Source organism: Dasypus novemcinctus, chromosome 19 (assembly GCF_030445035.2).
Source record: "Dasypus novemcinctus isolate mDasNov1 chromosome 19, mDasNov1.1.hap2, whole genome shotgun sequence".
Lineage (NCBI taxonomy): Eukaryota > Metazoa > Chordata > Mammalia > Cingulata > Dasypodidae > Dasypus > Dasypus novemcinctus.
The window spans coordinates 83,987,626-84,005,762 of record NC_080691.1 but is presented as its reverse complement, the minus strand read 5'-3'; the positions used below and the strand labels follow the sequence as shown (position 1 = coordinate 84,005,762).

General features: G+C 68.7%; 2 protein-coding genes across 2 annotated transcripts in view; one reads left to right on the top strand and one right to left on the bottom strand.

Annotated features, from left to right (window-relative positions):
- HCN2 (hyperpolarization activated cyclic nucleotide gated potassium and sodium channel 2) overlaps nt 1-1,301 on the top strand; it is a 22,971-nt gene extending 21,670 nt beyond the window's left edge. The window contains 4 exon segments of the mRNA XM_058282245.1: nt 178-380; nt 382-510; nt 512-577; nt 579-1,301. Of these exon segments, the coding sequence (XP_058138228.1) occupies nt 178-380; nt 382-510; nt 512-577; nt 579-1,301 (1,121 nt within the window).
- Nucleotides 1,293-18,137, bottom strand: POLRMT (RNA polymerase mitochondrial). Its single transcript, XM_058282246.2, is given in 24 exon segments — nt 1,293-1,409; nt 2,088-2,171; nt 2,245-2,329; nt 2,527-2,599; nt 2,863-2,961; nt 3,046-3,098; nt 3,169-3,258; nt 3,260-3,283; nt 3,520-3,606; nt 3,703-3,882; nt 4,389-4,511; nt 4,644-4,766; nt 5,108-5,496; nt 5,499-5,889; nt 6,174-6,407; nt 9,727-9,897; nt 10,700-10,864; nt 11,559-11,708; nt 11,802-11,988; nt 12,442-12,467; nt 12,469-12,573; nt 15,407-16,008; nt 17,564-17,662; nt 18,033-18,137. Coding segments are annotated over 24 exon segments (3,678 nt in total). The 5' UTR covers nt 18,121-18,137; the 3' UTR covers nt 1,293-1,359.

Sequence of the window (18,137 nt, the reverse complement as noted above, 5' to 3'; positions counted from 1 at the left end):
GCTCGCTGTGTGCAGCAGATGCAGCATACCTGCTTGCTGTATACAGCAGGTGCTCAACACCCACTTGCTGGACACGGGAGGTGTCTCCGCGTGCTCGCGGCAGGGCAGGCTCTGACCGCGGGCTGCACGCAGGGCCCGCCTCCGCCCGCGTACACAGCAGGCGCTCGCTCCCCGCAGGCAAGAAGAACTCGATCCTGCTGCACAAGGTGCAGCACGACCTCAGCTCCGGCGTGTTCAACAACCAGGAGAACGCCATCATCCAGGAGATCGTCAAGTACGACCGCGAGATGGCGCAGCGCGCGGGCCTGGGCCGGGGCGCGGGGCTGCTCCCGCCGCCGCCGCCCGGCGCCTCGGCCATCGCCACGCTGCAGCAGGCCGTGGGCCATGAGCTTCTGCCCGCAGGTGGCGCGCCCGCTCGTGGGGCCGCTGGCGCTCGGCTCGCCGCGCCTCCCGCGCCGCCCGCCGCCCGCCGCCTCGCCCGGGCCCGCGCCCGCCAGCCCCCCGGGCGCGCCCCGCCAGCCCGCGCGCGCCGCGGACCTCGCCCTACGCCGGCGCGCCCGGCTCCCCCGCCGCGCCCCGCGCCGGGCCCCGCGCTGCCCGCGCGCCGCCTGAGCCGCGCGTCGCGGCCGCTGTCGGCCTCGCAGCCCTCGCTGCCCCACGGCGCGCCCGGCCCCGGGCCCTCGGCCTCCGCGCGCCCCGCCAGCAGCTCCACGCCGCGCCTCGGGCCCGTGCCCGCCGCCCGGGGCGCCACCCCCAGGCCGGACCGCAGGGACTCGGCCTCGCCTGGCAGCGCGGCCGGCGGCCTCGACCCGCTGGACTCCGCGCGCTCACAGCCTCTCGTCCAACTTGTGACCCTCGCCGCGCCCCGCGGGGCCCGGGCGGGCGGCGGGTGCCCCCCCCCCCAGACCAAAGCCGCGCCCCCCCGCGCCGCCGCCGAAGCCATAGAGGAGCCACAGGAGGCGAGCCGGACGCGCGCGGCGCCCCGACCCCGCCGCCCTCCCGCGCCCCCGGGGGCAGGGGCCCTTCACCTGGTGCCTCAGCTCCCAGGCGCACGCGGGGGCGGGGCTGGCGGCCGGGAGAACCTGTGCCCCCGCGCCGCCGTCCGGGAGGCTCCTGTTTTTAAGTGCAATAGCGCCCACCCCCCACCGCCCGCGCCCCCACGCAATAACGGCCCGCGCTGCGCCCCGCGCAGCCGCCGTCCCCGCGAATGTACTGACCGGGGCAGCAGCGCCCCGCGCCCCGCCCTAACCCTCGCCCCCTTCCGCGCAATAAACGACCGCAGTGGCGCCAGCCTCGTCTGACTGCGCGGCCCCCCGAAGGCAGCGCTCCCGCGGGGGGCGAGGTTTATTCACGGGGGAGTCAGCTGAAGAAGTAGGTGGAGCGCTTCACCTGCTCCAGGTCGAAGGCCCCTGCGGAGGGAGGCGGGCGGTGAGCAGCGGGCGGGGCCACCCGCCCCCAGGGCGCCGCCCCCCACCTGCCCCCAGGGCGCCCAAGCCCCCACCCGCCCCCAGGGCGCCGCCCCCCACCCGCCCCCAGGGCGCCGCCCCCCACCTGCCCTCAGGGCGCTGCCCCCCACCTGCCCCCAGGGCGCCCACGCCCCCACCCGCCCCCAGGGCGCCGCCCCCCACCTGCCCTCAGGGCACCGTCCCCCACCTGCCCTCAGGGCGCTGCCCCCCACCTGCCCCCAGGGCGCCCGAGCCCCCACCTGCCCCCAGGGCACCGCCCCCCCACCCGCCCTCAGGGCGCCGTCCCCCCACCTGCCCTCAGGGCTCCGCCCCCCACCTGCCCTCAGGGCGCCGCCCCCCACCTGCCCCCAGGGCGCCCAAGCCCCCACCCGCCCCCAGGGCGCCGCCCCCCCACCTGCCCTCAGGGCGCCGTCCCCCACCTGCCCTCAGGGCGCTGCCCCCCACCTGCCCCCAGGGCGCCGCCCCCCACCTGCCCTCAGGGCGCCGTCCACCACCTGCCCTCAGGGCGCTGCCCCCCACCCGCCCCCAGGGCGCCGCCCCCCACCTGCCCTCAGGGCACCGTCCCCCACCTGCCCTCAGGGCGCTGCCCCCCACCTGCCCCCAGGGCGACCGAGCCCCCACCTGTCGCGGGTACAGACTGCAGCGTCCCGAGCAGCTTGTTCATCCGGAGGTTCTGGGGAGGCCCTTCGGGGACCTGCCCCGACAGGGGGACTCAGTGAGGCCTGGGGGCGCAGAGGGCCGTGGGGGGCGCGCGGGGCGGGGGCGCCTCACCTGGGCCCCGAGCAGAACCTCTTCACCAAGAACCTGGAGAGGTCCTGCAGGATGGGCTGGCTGTGCAGGCGCACGAACTGCTCCCGGCACACCTGGGGGCGCGTGGGCGGGCAGAAGGGGGACAGGAAGAGGGTGGGGAGAGCCGGCAGAGGAGTGAGGGCGGGCCGGGGGCGGGGTGATGAGGGGGCGAGGGGCGGGGCGGGGCGATGCGCGAGGGCGGGGGGAGGGCCGGTGGGGGCGGGGAGCGGGGCAGGCGGCGGGCGGGCCGGGGCGCGCTGCCGCGTCCCACCTGGTTCATGACCGGGACGTCGGCCGCGTGCGTCCAGAAGCAGTCGTGCACCGAGACGAAGGTGAGACCTTTCCTGCGAGGCGGGGGGCGTGAGCGGCCCGGGCGGGGGTCTCGCCGCCAGCGCAGACGGCACCACGTGGCCCCAGGCTCCCGAGGGCTCTGCGCGCCCCCGCCCAGCGCGCTCCGGCGGCTCCCGGCCGCACCCCGAGTCTCGACTGCGGGCCATCCCCGTGTCAGCGCCTCCCGGGCACAGGAGGGGAGCCCCGGGTGCGGCCCCCTCCCCAGAAGCCGGCCTCCGCGCCGGGGTCCCGGCCCCCCCAGGCCCCCGGGGCGCACCGGTAGCAGTGCAGCGCGGTGAGCATCATGTGCGAGGAGTCCAGCGAGTGGATGAAGTTGGGCGGGAAGCCGTTCTTCTGCCGCAGCGCGTGCGGCTTCCTGCGGGGGTGCGGCTCAGGGCGAGCGACCCCCCCGACCCCGCCCCTGGCCCCCGGCCCCGCTCCCGGCCCCGCCCCCACTCACTGGCCGCTGTCTCCGCAGCTGACGAAGCTCAGGCTCTGGATCCCGCCCTTGATCTGGGGGTGGGGGCGCGTGAGTCCCGGCCGAGGCCCCTGCCCGGCCCCGGGGGGGGAGGGGGGCTCGTACCGTGCACTTGGTGGCGCGGTGGTAGGGCTGCACGACCGGGACGCCGAGCGGCGTCACCCACTCCACGGTGTCGCCCGCGAGCGCGATGAGGGCGCGCGCTCTCCGTCAGCCAGTGCTGGGGGGTAGGCGGGTCAGCGGGCTGGGCGGGGGGTTGGGAGGGCACAGGCACTGGGGGACCCTCGGGAGCTGGGCGCAGGGGGTTCCCCGGGGCGCTGGTGCTAGAGGTGCCTTGGGGGGTAGCCAGCATTGGGGGTCCCTTGGGGCTGGGCACAGGGGTCCTCCGAGGGGGCTGATGCTGGAGGTCCCTCGGGGCTGGGCGCAGGGGCCCCTCGGGTGCAGGCGCGGGCGCACCTGGATGGCCCGGGTGCCGGAGAACATCTCCTGGAGGCTGCTGAACACCTGCCGGACCAGGTAGTGCGAGGCCTCCCACACGAACTCCTGAGGGCACACGGGTCAGCGCCGCCCCTCCCGTCCAGCCCGCGCCCGCCCGCTCCCTCCGCCGTGCGGGCGACGCCGCTGCGGGGCAGCGCCCACCTGGGGGAAGTCGCTGAGCTCCTGGAGGCGCCGCTCGATCTGCAGGCGCCCGCCGTAGCGCGTGACCCCGTAGACCACGGTCATCACCGTCTGCTTGACCACCTTGCGGCCGACGAAGCCCTCCAGCACGCGCGCCACCCGCACGCCCCGCGCCGCGTCCTGCGCTCGGGCCGCCTCCACCTGGGCGGGCGGGGGCCGGTGAGGGCGGCGGGGGGCGCGGCGAGGGCGGCGGGGGGCGCGGCGAGGGCGGCGGGGGGCCGGTGAGGGCCGCGGGGGACGCGGCGAGGGCGGCGGGGGGCGCGGCGAGGGCGGCGGGGGGCGCGGCGAGGGCGGCGGGGGGCGCGGCGAGGGCGGCGGGGGGCGCGGCGAGGGCGGCGGGGGGCGCGGTGAGGGCCGCGGGGGGCGCGGTGAGGGCCGCGGGGGGCCGGTGAGGGCGGCGGGGGGCCGGTGAGGGCGGCGGGGGACGCGGCGAGGGCCATGGGGGGCGCGGTGAGGGCGGCGGGGGGCGCGGTGAGGGCGGCGGGGGCCGCGGGGGGCGCGGTGAGGGCGGCGGGGGGGCCGGCGAGGGCGGCGGGGGGCGCGGCGAGGGCGGCGGGGGGCGCGGCGAGGGCCGCGGGGGACATGGTGAGGGCCGCGGGGCCGCGTCCCGGCTGCGCCCCGCCCCCAGGCCCGCGCCGGGCGCCCACCTGCGCGGCCACGCCGCTGTACACGTCCTGCGGCTCGTCCGCGGGCGTCAGGTTCACGGAGGCGGCCCCCACGCTGTCGCGGCCCAGGGCCGCGTAGTGCTGCAGGCCGTTGCAGGAGCCGTCCTGGGGGGAAAGCGCGGCCCCATCGTCGCCCCACCGCAGCCCCAGGGCGCTCCCCGCGCGACGGGAAACGCACACGTCCACGGAGCCGCGGAACCCAAAAGTGCCGCCACCGCGGGCGGGACGCGGACCCACCTGGTGCACGGGAAAGTGGGAGACGTACGCGGCGGGGTCGGGGGCGCGCACGGCCCGCGCGATCTCCATGCAGCACGCCAGGGCCTGCCAGGGCTCGTCCGCGTCCATCCACCACCGCCGGCCCTGCGGGGCAGACGTGGTGACGCGGCGGGAGGGCACTGGGCACCGGGGAGGCTCTGGAGGGCCCGGGCGACGGGCGCGAGCAGGGGAAGCCGCAGGCAGGGCTGGGGGCAGGGGCAGGGCGGCCGGACAGGGAGAGGAGGGAGGGCGGGGCAGGAGGGGAAGGGGAGGGGTGGGGTGTGGAGGAGTGGAGCAGGAGGGTGGGGAGGGAGAGGGTGGGAGCAGGGACAGGAAGAGAGGGAGCGGGGAGGGGGTAGGTGGGGAAGGGGCGGGGCGGGGCAGCCCGGGGAGGGGAGGGGCAGGGCAGGAGGGGAAGGGGCCGGGGAGGGGCCCGCCGCCCCCACCGTCATGGGCCGGTCGGCCGAGTCCAGGATGTCCTCCATGGCCGCGTCGGCGAAGGCCAGGCGGGCGGCCAGCGGCTCGCGCTTCTTGAGGCCGGTGAGGTTGACGAGGTGCAGCTTGAGCCAGTCGAGGCCGTGGGGGCCGAGCGGGCGGCCCTCGGCGAACTCGAGCAGCGCGCGCGCCTGGTCGCTGCCCAGGTGGCTGAGGTGCGGCGGGCAGGGGTAGGCGCGGCCGCGGAAGTCCATGCTGTGCGGCAGCCAGAAGGCGCGGTGCCGCAGGTGCTGCGCCAGCGAGAGGCGGTGCAGCGCGTCGGCCCGCAGGCTGTGCAGCTCGCGCGCCGCCTTGAGCCGCAGGGCCAGCTCCCGGCGCCGCTGCGCCCTGTGCGCGGGCGAGGCGGGCGGCGCGGGCGGCGGCGGCGGCGCGCGGGCGGGGCGGGGGGCGGCACGCCGAGGCGCGCGCTGCCCTCGGCGGCGAAGAGCGCCAGCACCAGGTCCAGCACGCGCCCGTTGATGCGCCAGGCGCAGTTGCCCAGCTGCGTGAGCGCGTCGAGCGCGCCGTGCAGGGCGGCGGGCGGGCAGCGCTGCAGCAGGCCCTGGTGCTGCGTCACGCCCTCCACGGCGCGCATGAGCTTGGTGGGCGTCAGCAGGAAGGCGCCCGCGTGCGCCGAGCTCCAGGGCAGGGGCGGGCACAGCATGGGCATGTCGGCCGCCTCGAAGGTCAGCGTGGGCTCCGCCGCGGCCGCCCGCAGCTGCGAGAAGGCCGGGTGCGGCTTCAGGATCCCGACCTGCGGGGACAGGCCAGGCGGGTGGCGGGCGCCCCAGGGCGCCGGCAGCTGTGTCCCCGTCGGCTGGAGGCCCCTCCCCATGCGGCTCCGCAGACCGCACCCGAGACCCGGGAGCGACTCAGCAGGGGGGCCGCCCCCAGCGCCAGCCCCCCTGGGCCGGCCCCGCGCCCCCTGCCCATCTCGGCACAGGCGTCTACCAGGGACGGCTCGGGCACCGGCAGGAGAAGGCAGCCTCGGTGTCCTGCCGGCCGGCGGGCGGCCCCTCGCCCCTCCCAAGTGCCCACCTGGTGCGAGCTGCGGAAGGAGTACACGTGGTAGAGCGCGGGGATGAGCTGCTGGCCGCCGCGGGGCCCGGCCAGGCTGCGCGGCACCTGCACGGCCTGCACCAGCACCTCGGCCAGCTGCTTTCCCAGCTGCATCAGCACCGGCAGGGGCCAGGGCGGCTCGGGTGGGGCCTCGGGCGGGTCAGCGGCCCCCAGCGCCTCCCAGTGCTGCCGCGGCAAGCGGGGCTCCTCGACCTGCGGGAAGGCCGGGGCGGTGGGGGAGCCGGACCAGCCCGGGGGTGCGCCCGCTCCCTCCCCCGGGGCCAGTGGACGCTCCGAGCGGCCGTGCGCGGGGCCAGGCGGGAGGCTGCTGGGGCCCAGCTGGATTTCCAGGGTGACACATGTACTAAAACGTCCAGGTCTCAAAAGATTTATCATACGCCAAGGACTAGGGCACGGACAGCCAGTTAGGACAAGGACGTGACGGCAGCAGGTCCAGAGGAAGCCCAGGCTCTGGTCACTCCTCAAGGCCTCAGGTCAGCTCTCCCAGATGGACAACGAGCTGAAGGTGACCGGGAAGACGCGAGCAAAGCGAGCACTTCAGGAACGAGACAGAAACGATGAAGAACCAAGTGTAAATTCTGGGTGCTGAAAAGCACAACAACTGAAACAAACTTGGCAGAGAGGCTCGACGGCAGACTGGCGGCGGCTTAGCACATCGTTCGAGGCTCCTCCTCGGCCACCGGCCTCAATGTTCGGTCAGCACTGAACGTGCCGCCGGGTGCCGCCTCCAACACGACCCGCGGAACCCTTCTCCTGCCAACGCGGTCTCCTCCACGTCCTGGCGCCCGGCGGGGAGGGGCATGCGCAGCGCCAGCCTGATGCCACGGCACGAATACGCGCCAACTGGCCTTGTGCACACGAATGCAAAGTTCCTCAACAGGACGCCGGCAAACTGGCTCCAGCAGATGACTCACCTGGACCAGGTGGGATCCAGCAGGAGCGCAAAGCAGGTACGGTGCGCTGATGGAGCAAAACCCTTCTCCGTAATACACCGTGAAGGAGGACGGCGGGAAAAACCACGTGCTCGTCTCGGCTGACACAGAAGCAGCAGCTGACAAAGGCCAGCTCCTGCGTGATAGGGACGCTCAGAGAAGCAGGAGTGCGGCAAAGGCGGTTGAGAACCGCCGCCTCCCGTGAGGTCGGGACGGGCTGTCCGCTGCCACCGCTGGCATGCGGCATGGAGGCGAAGCGCCGTCCAGAGCAACCGTGAGAGAAAGAGCAGGCATCCCAGTGGGAAAGGAAAAATAAAACTCTCTGCAGATGATAGGATCCAATAAGTTGAAAGTTCAAAGGAATTCACCAAAGAATTACTAGAGCTCGCAAGTGGAGTCAACGAAGTCTCAGAGTAGGTCAACATGCAAAAATCAACTGTGTTCCTACCCACTATCCATCAGCAATCTGAAGGGGAAATCAAAAAAACAATTCCCTTTACAAGCGCATCTAGAAGGTTAAAGTATAACTAAGGATATAAAAGGCCTATATGCTCTAGATAAGTTGTATGGTTTATGAGCATACTTCCACAAAATTGGTATTCAAGAAAATAAAAATAAGTAAAAACCTATACACTGAAAAGTACAAAACACTGCTAAAGAAGTTAAAGAGGACCTCTAGAAATGGGAAGGCATCCCACTCGGTCTTTCTGTAGAAATGGAAAGGCTGATCCTCAAATTCACACCGAATTGCCAAGGACCCCAGAGAACAAGCTGGAGGAGCCACACTTCCCAATCTCAAACTGCACTGCAAAGCGGCCGTGAGCAGAACAGTGGTCCTGGCACACAGACCGACCGACCCAGGGACAGAAAAGAAATTCCAGAGAGAGCCTCACGTCTGCAGCCAACTGACTTTAACAAGGTCGCTCAGTCCACTCAACGGGGAAGAAGAGTCTTGTCAACAAACGTCCAGGGAAAACTGGACGTCCACGTAGAGAAGAACGAAGGGGGACCCCTGCCTCACACCATATACAAAACCAACTCAAAATGCGTTAAAGACCTAAACAGAAAAGCTGAAACTCAAACTCCGAGGAGACAACAGAGTTACCAAATTGTTGATAACTTGGAATTCAGCAGTGGGTTCTTAGATAGGACACCAGAAGCACAAAACAAAATTTTATTTGATATTAAAACCTTTTGTGTGTAGAACGAAATCAAGGAAGTGAAAACGTACAGAAAGGGAAGAAGTAGTTGTAAATCATATACGTAACAGGGGCTTAATATCCAGAATACATCAAGAACTTTCACAAGTCAGCAAGACGTACCACCCAATTAAAAATCGGGTAAAGAGTTTAGATTGATATTTCTCCAGAGATGTATAAATGGCCACGAAGCACACAGAAAGATCATTAGCCATTAGGGAAATGCAAATCAAAACGAGATACCACCCTGCCCTGCTGGCAGGGCATAAAATGGAGCAGCCACTGAGCAAAGCAATATAGCAGTTCCTCAAAACCATCGGGACTTACCACATGAGCTGGTAACCCAACTTCCAGGTATTATCCACAGAGTGAAAACGTGTCACCAACAGGTAACTAGACGCCAGCATTTACCGCTGCACTATTCACAACAGCCCAAAGCTGGAAACATCCCAAGTGTCCACTGACAGACGAATGAACAAAAGTGGTCCATCAGGAAGCAGATGTGGCTCAAGCAGATGTGGCCCACCTACCACATGGGAGGTCCGCGGTTCAAACCCCGGGCCTCCGTGACCTGTGTGCAGCTGGCCCATGCAGAGTGCTGATGCGCGCAAGGAGTGCCTGCCACACTGGAGTGTCCCCCGCCTAGGGGAACCCCACGCACAAGGAGTGAGCCCCGTGAGGAGAGCCGCCCAGCACGAAAGAAAGTGCAGCCTGCCCAGGAATGGCGCCGCACACACGGAGAGCTGACACAGCAAGATGACGCAACAAAAAGAGACACAGATTCCCGGTGCCGCTGATAAGGATAGAAGCAGTCACAGAAGAACACCCAGCAAATGGACAGAGAGCAGACAATGGGGGAGGGTGGTGTGAGAGAAATATATAAATAAATCTTAAAAAAGAAAAAAAGACAGCAGGACAGTGAGCTGGCATGATGGGCTGATAAAGCAAGTGACCAGATAACACAGCAAGGAGACAAAAAGAAACACAATGAGAGACACAACAAGCAGGGAACGGAGGTGACGCGAGCAATAGGGCTCCCCCCTCCCACTTGGGAGGCCCCAGGTTCGGTTCCCGGTTCCTCCTTAAACGCAGACGAGCAGACGGCGAGCACAAACCAGGCAAGGGGGAGAGAAATAAAGTAATCTTAAAAAAGGCAGAGTGGTCCATCCCTGCAGTGGAGCCTGCTCAGCCACGGAAGGAAGAGGCCTCTGAGGCGCGCTGCAACGTGCAGCCCTGAAAGCCAGTGGCCAGTGAAGCAGGCGGGACCTGGGGGCAGGCGTCCAGGCGTCACCCGGGTGGAGTCGGGAAACAACAAGCTCGCAGAGAAGGGGCACGGGGGCGGCCGGGCGCGGGAGGGGGCGGGGCAGGGCCGCGCCTCACCTGGGCGTCGGAGGCCAGCAGGCGCAGGTACTGCCGGAAGCGCTGCTGGAAGGCCTGCAGCTGCCCGCCCTGCTGCTTGCTCTGCACCAGGTGCCGGTTGAAGACGCGCAGGCCCAGCTCGTGCGCCAGCTGGAGGAGCGACTCGCCCTGTGCCGGAAGAGCCTGCAGGGCCTGGGGGGGGCGGGACCGTGAGGCCCTGGACACGCCCGGCCCAGAGCCGCCCACGGGAGAGGGGCCCGCGTGCGGGGGTCATCTGGGGTCCCCTTGGGGGGCAGGAGGCATCGGGGTTTTCAAACGCGCACGGAACAGCAGATCCTCAGGGACGAGGGGCCGTAGGGCCGCAGGTGAGGAGGGGCGGGTGGACTGCCCAGGGAACAGGCTGTCCCTGGGGTGGGGGGACGCCCTGGAAGCGGAGGTGCTGGCAGCACAGCTCCCTAAACAGACTAAAACCCACCGGGCATCCGCTTACACGGGTGGCTGGTACGAAACGGGGGCTCTCTCTCAATAAACTGCTAGGCTCCCCCAAAAAAGATATCGCTCTATGGAGGGGGGGGAACTGCTGAGCCCACGGGGGGTCTTGGGCAGACAGGACATGGGCTCATCTCAGAGCCAGGGACCCCCAAGCAACCCCACGGCACGGGAGGCATTCTCCACGGAGGGCTCTCCAAGCTCTCTTTTTATGAGAAACCCCCCTTTTAAAATCAAAGCGGAGAGCCACCCGTGACTGTGAGCGGCAGCAGCGGCCCCCCCCGGTCCCCAGCCCCTGGCCCCCGGCCCCTGGATCCCAGCCCCCCTGGCCCCCAGCCCCCCGCCCCCCAGTCCCCGGCCCCCCCCACCCCTGGACCCCAGCCCCCCGGCCCCTGGTCCCCTGGACCCCAGCCCCCCGGCCCCCCCCCCCACCCCCAGCCCCCTGGCCCCCCGCCCCTGGATCCCAGTCCCGGCCCCTGGACCCAGCCCCGCCCCCCCGCCAGACCTGCATCAGCAGCTGCACGTACTCCTGCTCGCTGAGCAGGCACAGGTACGGGTAGAGCGAGGGGCGGCCGCAGCGCGTGGCGCGGTCCAGCTCCGCCTTGGTGTCCTGCAGGGCCTGGCACAACGCCGCCTCCCACCGAGCGCGCAGAGCCTTCAAGGTCTTCCGCTGCGGGGAGCGCGGGCGGGGATCAGCAGCACCCCCCACCGCCAGCCGCCGCCTCCCACCCCGCCAGCTAGCTGGGCCGCAGCCTGGCCGGCCCCGAGAGCCCCGAGCCCCCCGCCCACCACCGAATGTCCCCAGCCCTGAGCCCCCACAGCCCCCAGCCCACCCTGAGCGTCCCCAGCCCCGAGCCCCCGCGGCCCCCCAGCCCGCCCTGGGCGTCCCCAGCCCCGAGCCCCCGCGGCCCCCAGCCCGCCCTGGGCGTCCCCAGCCCCGAGCCCCCGCGGCCCCCAGCCCTCCCTGGGCGTCCCCAGCCCCGAGCCCCTGCGGCCCCCAGCCCGCCCTGAGCGTCCCCAGCCCCGAGCCCCCCGCGGCCCCCAGCCCCGCCTGAGCGTCCCCAGCCCTGAGCCCCTGCGGCCCCCAGCCCACCCTGAGCTTCCCCAGCCCTGAGCCCCCGCAGCCCCAGCCCGCCCTGATCGTCCCCAGCCCTGAGCCCCCGCGGCCCCCAGCCCGCCCTGGGCGTCCCCAGCCCCGAGCCCCCGCGGCCCCAGCCCGCCCTGATCATCCCCAGTGCCGAGCCCCTGCGGCCCCCAGCCCGCCCTGATTGTCCCCAGCCCTGAGCCCCCGCAGCCCCAGCCCACCCTGATCGTCCCCAGCCCTGAGCCCCCGCGGCCCCTGGCCCCGCCCAGCCGGCCTTCACCGCCTCCAGGACCTCCGGCGTCAGCGGCCGGGCCTTCTCCACGGACTCAACCTGGACGCTGGCAGCCAGCTCCGCGCGCAGCTGCTGCTGGAAGAGGCCCTCGAGCGTCTTGAGGGGCAGGTGCAGCTTTGGGTAGGACACGGGGCCCCCCTGCGGTGGGCACGGCGATGAGCAGGCAGGACGGCCTCGGGGACGGCTGGCGCGGGAGGGGCGCGCGGGGCCCCGGGCCGGCGGGACGCTCACCTGGGCGTAGAGCTCGCGCAGCAGCGGCGAAGTGTTGACGGGCGGCGGGGGCCGCGGCGGGGGGCTGAAGGAGGGCTCGGCCGCGCTCACGGCGCGCAGGACGGCGGCCCGCTCCTCTGCCGACATGGGCACAGCCAGGAAGAGCTCCGCCAGCTGCAGCCCGTCCCGCGCCATCTGCTCCAGGCACCTGTGGGCAGCGCGGGCCGGCGTGAGCGCCCCGGGCCACCGGGGGAGGAGCCGAGCCCCCGGAGCTGTGGGCGGCACACGGGTGCCACGTGCCAGAGGGACCCGCACGGGGCGGGGCGGCCGCCGGGGGAGCCGGCCACGCAGGGGCGCCGTTCAGGCCGGCTCTGCGGGCCACCGCGCAGCCGGGCGCCGTGCTCCACCCCGCCCCGTCCTACAGGGTCAGCGTCACAGAAGACAGAGTCGCGGCCCCAGCCCCCGGCGACCCCCACACCGCGGCAGGCCCCAGCAGGCCCCTCACCCCGCTGGACTCGCCCGGCGAGGCGCGCCGCAGTGCCCCTCCAGCAGCACCGGGACCCCCCCGCCGGCCCGGCGCCGCTCGGGGCCCACGCGGCCCCAGCTCCCCCGCCTCCCTGGCGGCAGACCCAGGAGGGCGCTGGCCCCACGACACGCCTACCTCTGGACGGTCCTGGCGTCCTGGCCCCCGCCGCCCCATGCACTGCAGGGCGGCCGCGTAGGACTGCAGGTCCGGGGCGAGGCCGGCGTCCTTCACCATGATGAACACGTACACCAGCTCCCTGAGGGCGCCCTGGGGGCCCGGCCAGCGTGAGGGGCGGCCCGGTCCCCGCCCCACCCCCACTCCCCAGACCCCGCGGGCCGGGGCTGACAGGCTCGCGCACGGAGGGGGGCCGCGGCGGCAGCCTTCCACGGGCCGCGGGCTCAGCGGGTTCTTCCTTTTCTCGTTTCCTGAGGTCTAAGGCGAGGGGACCAGGGTGAAGCAGCTCTTTCTTAGAGCAGGTGTCACGGCACGGACTCTCCCCCAGCACTGCTTTAGCTGCGCCTACTCAGCAGGGGTTTGCTGTGCTTTTGTGTCCACTCATCTCGGAGCATTTCCTAGTTTTCCTGTCATCTCTCCTTGGACCCTCTGGCTACTGGAGGGTGGTGTTCATAGCCTCTTTCAAAGGGAAAAAATCTCCCCCACAGCCCTGCACCCTAACTCGACACGCTGTCACCTCGGCGGCCACGGCGCTGGCGAGACAGGGCGGCCACGGTGGGCTGCCCGGTCTGGGAGGGAGGGCCGCTGGCTGCCCAGTCGCTTAGTGGACGATAAACAAAGGGAAGCGTTCTGCCACGCGGGCCGCTCCGGCTGTGTCCCGAGCAGGGCTGGAGCTGCCCTGAAGGACCACACGTCCATCACCACGGCTAGCTCCGCGGGGCGCCGGCCCACGGACACGCACGTTTGCGTAGCTAATACTGTCAACACGAAACGCACTTTCAAGCTCCTCAGGTTTCTTACCCCCTCCCGCACAGCCCACTGTGCAAAGCCCCCACGCCGTCCTTCTCCTCCTGAGAATCCAGTGCGGTTTCCCCACTGCACAGATGGACAAACCAAGGCTTGGGGTGGTGGGGTCAGCCGTGGGCGGCAGTGAGCACCCCAGCTGGTTCGACAGCTCGGCCACCCGGGAGATACTGCGACTGAAGAGGCAAACGAGGCCCGGGCGGCACCTGCAGCGAGCTGGGGAGGCCGCCCGAGGCCCGGCCGATGACAAGCCCGGCCTGCGCCGACACGACTCCTCCACGGCGACGCAGAGGGCGCGTGAGCCTGGCCGGGAACTACCACCAGCCCCATCCCCACAGCCTCTTCCCGGAATTCATATGCCTCCTGCGATGACGAACGCACACAGCACACGAGCTGTGACTGTCACACGGCACCTCGGGTTTCTCCCCGCCACATTCGGGATTTGCAGCGTCAAGTCTATTATTTCACAGTTGCCGCCATTTAAGAGGTACGGCAGTTAACTACACAAGTAAAGAAACATCTAATTCTCTGTCCTAGGTTTGTCTTAATATTTTTATGATGTATTTTAACATAACTACTTGCCTTTGTTTGCCTAAGTACTTCACAGCAGCTTTTACTGCTGTTTTGTTTCTCAAATTAAGGCTGCAGTATCATGGAGTGGGAGAATGCTAGAAAACTTTTTTTCCCTTTAAAAGGAGCCTGTAAACAACTCTACCCTAAATAACTAAAGGATCAAAGAAGAAATCTCAAAGGAAATTAGAAAATACTCTGAGATAAGTGAAAATGAAAACACAACATGCCAAAACATACAGGATGCAGCTAAAGCAATCCTTAGAGGACAATTAATAACTGTAAACAACTATATATTTTTAAAAAGATCCAACTAGAAAAAGACCTTGAATAAACGGGGGAAATGGTAAAGACAAACTAGTTTATATGGCTAAGAGGTTTCAAAGTGAGTCAGGTCATCAGAGGTCATGCTGATGCGTGTCTCAGCAGGATCTCACAGACTGCCAAAGTAGAGACTACCCCAAATAGTGGGGCGCCTGAGGGCTATGGAGACACCAGATCCTATGGTCAGAGCAGATGGCTCCAGAGTTTGGTACCTTGCCAGTGGGCCCTACTTTGAAGTTTGTGCTCCCGAGTGTGACAGAGTTGGACTCAGATGTGACCTCTCTACACATGCCCCTTCTGTCCCTTTTACTGAACCTATATTTGGTGCTGGAGTTGGGAGGTGCACGTCCGAGGGACTTGAATCTCTGGGCTCTTCATGCGGCTGCTGGGCCCTGTGCCTCAGCAGAGCTGCAACACCTACTCTCCAGGTCACTGGACTCACCCAGGACAACTAACAAGGAAGCAAGGACGGCTAACTACCACCAAGAAACTGAGAGTCCACAGCTGCAAGCAGGAGAGTCCCATCCATCAGCCACGTGGGACCTAAGCCCCTCTCAATTAGAGGTGGAGCAGGCATCGCCATCCCAGGAGTCTCAGGACTGGGGAATGAACTATGGACTAGAGTGGACTTACTGGTATTCTATAGACTTACTGTGATTCTACCAAAGGAAGAAATTATACCACTGATGTGGAGAAAGTGGCTGCAGGAGCTGCTGAGGGCAGGGAGAGGGAAGAAGAGGTGGGATGTGGGGGCATTTTCAGGACTTGGAGTTGTCCTGAATGCTACTGCAGAGACAGATGCAGGACATTGTATAACCTACCATAACCCACTGAATGGACTGGGAGAGAGGATAACTACGATGTAACTATAACCCCTGCAGTACGTCACTGCCCCAAAACACGTTCATCAGCTGCAACAAATGCACCACCCTAAGGAAGGATGCTGATGTGGGAAAGTGGGGGGTGTGGGGAGTGGGGCATGAGACTCCCCTATCATTTTTAACCTAACATTTCACGTAATTCACGGATCTTTTAAAGATAAATTAAAACCGTATTTAAAATAAGGAGCTCTCCAGTCAACTGACCCTCAACCTTAGGAATTTGGAAAAGGAAGACCAGATTGAACCCAAAGCACTGAAACCGCTCTCCTAAGGAGAGGCCCAAGCGCCCGCTGGTGGCTGAGAGCCCCCGGGTCGGTGGTCCCGGGATGCCCGTCCCTGCCGCTCACCTTGCGGGCCCAGCCGAGCATGACGCTGTTGTACATGTCGAGCGTGAGCCGCCGCTGCAGCCGCACCCGGCTGTGGTGGGCGACCAGCACGTGGTGGGCGCGGGGCAGGTGGCCCGTGAGCAGGCAGCACCGGAGGAAGGCCAGGAGGCTCTGCTGCTGGGCGAGGAAGCCCGCCTTGGCCTTCCTGCTCGCCAGGGCCTGCTCCTCCTGGAGGCTCAGCTTGCGGGGCGCCTCCCGCAGCACCTGCGCCAGCTGCGCCTCCCAGGCGCCCGGGGGGCTCCCGCGGGCCCAGCACTGCAGGCGGCCGGCGAGCTGCCTGCTCAGCAGCTGGGGCTCCACCCGCAGCTCGGCCCCCGCCGCCGGCTCCCGGGCCCGGGCCCGCCGCTTCGCCTCCGGCGGCTGCTTGTCCGTCTGCGCAGCCCGCGTCTTCTTGGCGGGCTTCTCCGCCTGGCCGCCGTGGGGCCCCGGGGCGGCCCTCTCGGCCTTGGCCTTCCTCCGTGGCTGGAGGCCGCCACCTTCCGGGAGAGGGGCCACATCCACCTGCTTGACGGTGACCTCCGACACAGACTCCGCCTGCAGCTGCCGCACGCGCGCCGCAAGCACTGCAGGGGCGAGGGGCAAGGGGGTCAGAGGGCGCCGCTGGAGCCCACCGCGCCGGGCTCCACCCTGTGCCTGGGGGGGCGGGCAGGCACCCGGCCCGGAGGCTGTCATTCTACGCTTGGCCCCCATCTCCCCGGGGCCACTGCCCAGTTCTCACAGGCGACCCCCACCCGCTCAGCCCCGTTCCCCGAGGCCTCTCCAACGGGCTCCCGACACCCCCAGACACCCCCTCAGGCACGGGCAGCTCAGTCCCCCCAGGGCCTCAGGCCAGAGCCCCCGGGTCGCCCCCGCAAGTCTCCTTCTCGGGGTCCGCAGGCCTTCAGGATGGCCCGGCACCCGCCCACAGCCCCCACCCCCGTCTCTGCAGCCTCGCCCCCTCACGCCCCTGCACCAGGGGAACCCTCGGGCTGCTTCTGAGCGATAGCCAGGGGCTCCATGAGCCCAAGGCGGGTCTCGTCCCCGCCCGCCTCTCCCGGAGGGTCCTCCACGGCCCCCAGCCTCGCGTGACCGGCCCTCCTCTCGCCATGGCCACGCAGGCGTCCGAGCGCACGCAGGAGCATCAAGCAGGGTCCAGCAGCGTCTGCTCCCGCCGCCTGGAGCACAGGAGGACGAATGCACGGTCCACGGCCCCAGCGTCCCCTCGGCTCTGGGCTCCTCGTTAGCACCAGGAGCTGGCCAGTACCAGCCCACGAGCTTGCCCACCCTGGCCTGTTTCCCTCACAGACCAGCCCTGAGAGGAGAGGCGATCCCGCTGGCTGGGTTCACAGCCAGGCCACCACCCAGAAGGGCACACGGAGGGGCGTGGTTTTGTGGAATGAGGGGGTGAAGGTACACGAGGCGAGCCAAGGCTCCAGAGACACCCTCGGGATAAACAAGGAGGAGACTTCCAGCAGGACTGCGTGTCGAGGAGGAAACGAAGGAGGCAGGGCTGCCACAGGACATGGGGCTGAGGCCCCGAGCGTGAGATGCCGCGACCCGGCGGGCCAGGGAGAGGCAGTTCCAAGGGGCCGAGGCCGCGGCAGGGAGGGCCCGTTCACCCCAGCACGAGGGGAAGCAGCCGGGAGCGCTTGAAGCTGAGGAGTGACATGAGCTGCATCTCTAGAACCTTCCTCTTGATTAAATAATATACCTGGACTTGATGAACGGATGATACTAGGCAACTAGTGGTTCACTGTAGTATCTGCGTTCGTGCATTTGGCATTTTCTGAACAAAAAGCTTTTTTTTTCCTTAGACTTTTTTCAAAAAAAGAGACGGGACGAGGCAGGACGTGGTCTGGGAAGGACAGCACAGCGGCCTGGACCAGCGGCGAGGACACCACCAGCCCATCGAGCTGGGTCAGGGGGCCCCATCAGGCCCCAAAGGGAGCACTCCGGTGCCTGGTGCCAGGGCGCCCCCGACGGCAGAAGCGCGGTGAGGGCACCGCTGACAGCCCGGAGGGGCTCCCGCCATCGCCTCCGCGGCCTGGGGACCCCCGAGGAGGGCGTGCGGCAGGACCCCGCCTTCCAGGCCGAGCCGCGGCCTCCCCCGGGCCGGGGCCTCCCACAGGCCCCACTCACCCTCCAGCAGCTCGGCGCGGCCCCACTCCTTCCTGCGCTCGTGCTCGCGAGGCCAGGCGGACAAGCCCCTTCTGCGGCCCCAGGCGCCCCCGACGGTCCCTGCGGGAGAGAGAAGTGGCTGCGCGCCCCCACCCGGCGGCCGAGGGACCCTAAACTCGCAAACTGCGAAGAAACCGAGAGGTCAGAGGTGAAGGGACCCCGGACGCCAAGGGGTCACGTGCGAAGGGCTCCGGGACCCAAAGCAGAAGGGCTCAGGGGTCAGAGTCCAAGAGCAACAGGGTCAAAGGTCAAAGGCCCTGGAAGGGGCAGGGCAGACGCCAGTGAGACCAGGGTCGCAGGCCAGCGGGTTCCCCGCAACCCCGGGGGCAAGGGGCAAAGGCCACCGGGTCCCGGGGCGCCCGAAGCCCAGGGGGCCGGCCGCGAGCGCGCGTGGAGCGGCGTCGCCCGCGGCCGAGAGGCCTCCCCATACCTTCCTCGGCCGCGAGGCGGGGGTGCCCCGCGCTCCGCAAGACCCGCCCGAGACCCGCCGCCCCGCGGCCCCAGCACAGGGCCGACATCGCGCGCACGCGGGCCC